Source organism: Aplysia californica, unplaced genomic scaffold (assembly GCF_000002075.1).
Source record: "Aplysia californica isolate F4 #8 unplaced genomic scaffold, AplCal3.0 scaffold00514, whole genome shotgun sequence".
Lineage (NCBI taxonomy): Eukaryota > Metazoa > Mollusca > Gastropoda > Aplysiida > Aplysiidae > Aplysia > Aplysia californica.
Window position 1 is genome coordinate 534,639 of NW_004797784.1, and position 885 is coordinate 535,523.

General features: G+C 43.8%; 1 protein-coding gene across 1 annotated transcript in view; it reads right to left on the reverse strand.

Moving 5' to 3' along the window:
• Window positions 1–518: 518 nt before the first annotated feature.
• The window catches only part of LOC101856601 (dynein heavy chain 8, axonemal), a gene marked incomplete at its 5' end in the record, with an annotated part of 37,702 nt that continues 37,335 nt past the window's right edge, over window positions 519–885 (reverse strand). Inside the window, 1 exon segment of the mRNA XM_035971824.1 lies at window positions 519–885. Coding sequence (XP_035827717.1) covers window positions 703–885 — 183 coding nt within the window.

Sequence of the window (885 nt, forward strand, 5' to 3'; positions counted from 1 at the left end):
CCAAGGGGTGGAACCCTTCTAAGGCCTCTTAAGTGTTGGTGACCAGTGCAAGACATTTTAAAAGAGTGAAACATGGTAGGTTTATCACCAGCTTAACGAAATAAAAGGGGAAACATGGGAAGATTTAAAAACCCAAAACAAAACAAAACAGACACTTAAACAAACAAACAACATCGATGCCCTGTGGGGGTCTACTTGATAACCTCACAGTACGGGTGAAACACGCCGTTTATACAGAATATCAATAATTGCATTTATATGGCGCATTTCCAAGCTCTACAGCAGACACTGGCCAACTGCGAGTAGACTCAGTCTGGCCTGCGAGTCCCACAAATAATTGTTCGCTTTTAAGGACGAGTGGGCTATCCCAGATTTCGGGGTTTTCCAGAAATCTTGACCTACACCAAAAAATGGACTTTGCCCTACCCCTAGAAGAAGTTTGGTTTCATTGGTGTGTATTTGTTTGCTCATACGAGAAAACTCTCCTTGTCTTTTAAAGAAACTGAACAAGGGGCAAAAACTTTACCTTCGACTTTCTCAAAACAGCATTTTTGGGGATAGCCCCCTTGTACTTAAAAGCGACCAAATAATCGTGAATGTGGCCCACGACGAGTTGATTATATCAATAAAACCTAAACTGACCAACTTATTGTGTCCAGTTTAGGTATCCTATTTCAGCCTAGATCAATGCTAGCACACCTGTTACAACACAAACAGTGTGTGTATCCAACATATCATCAGCATCACCATCATCCCAGCCATGTCCACCAGCGGCCAATGATTGATGTCACAGAGTGAGGCCACGCCCCTGAGAATCCAGTGGTCCGGGCTCTGATTGGTCTTCATGAGAACGACAGTGATAAAGGTCAGGTCTGTGCGGCACGG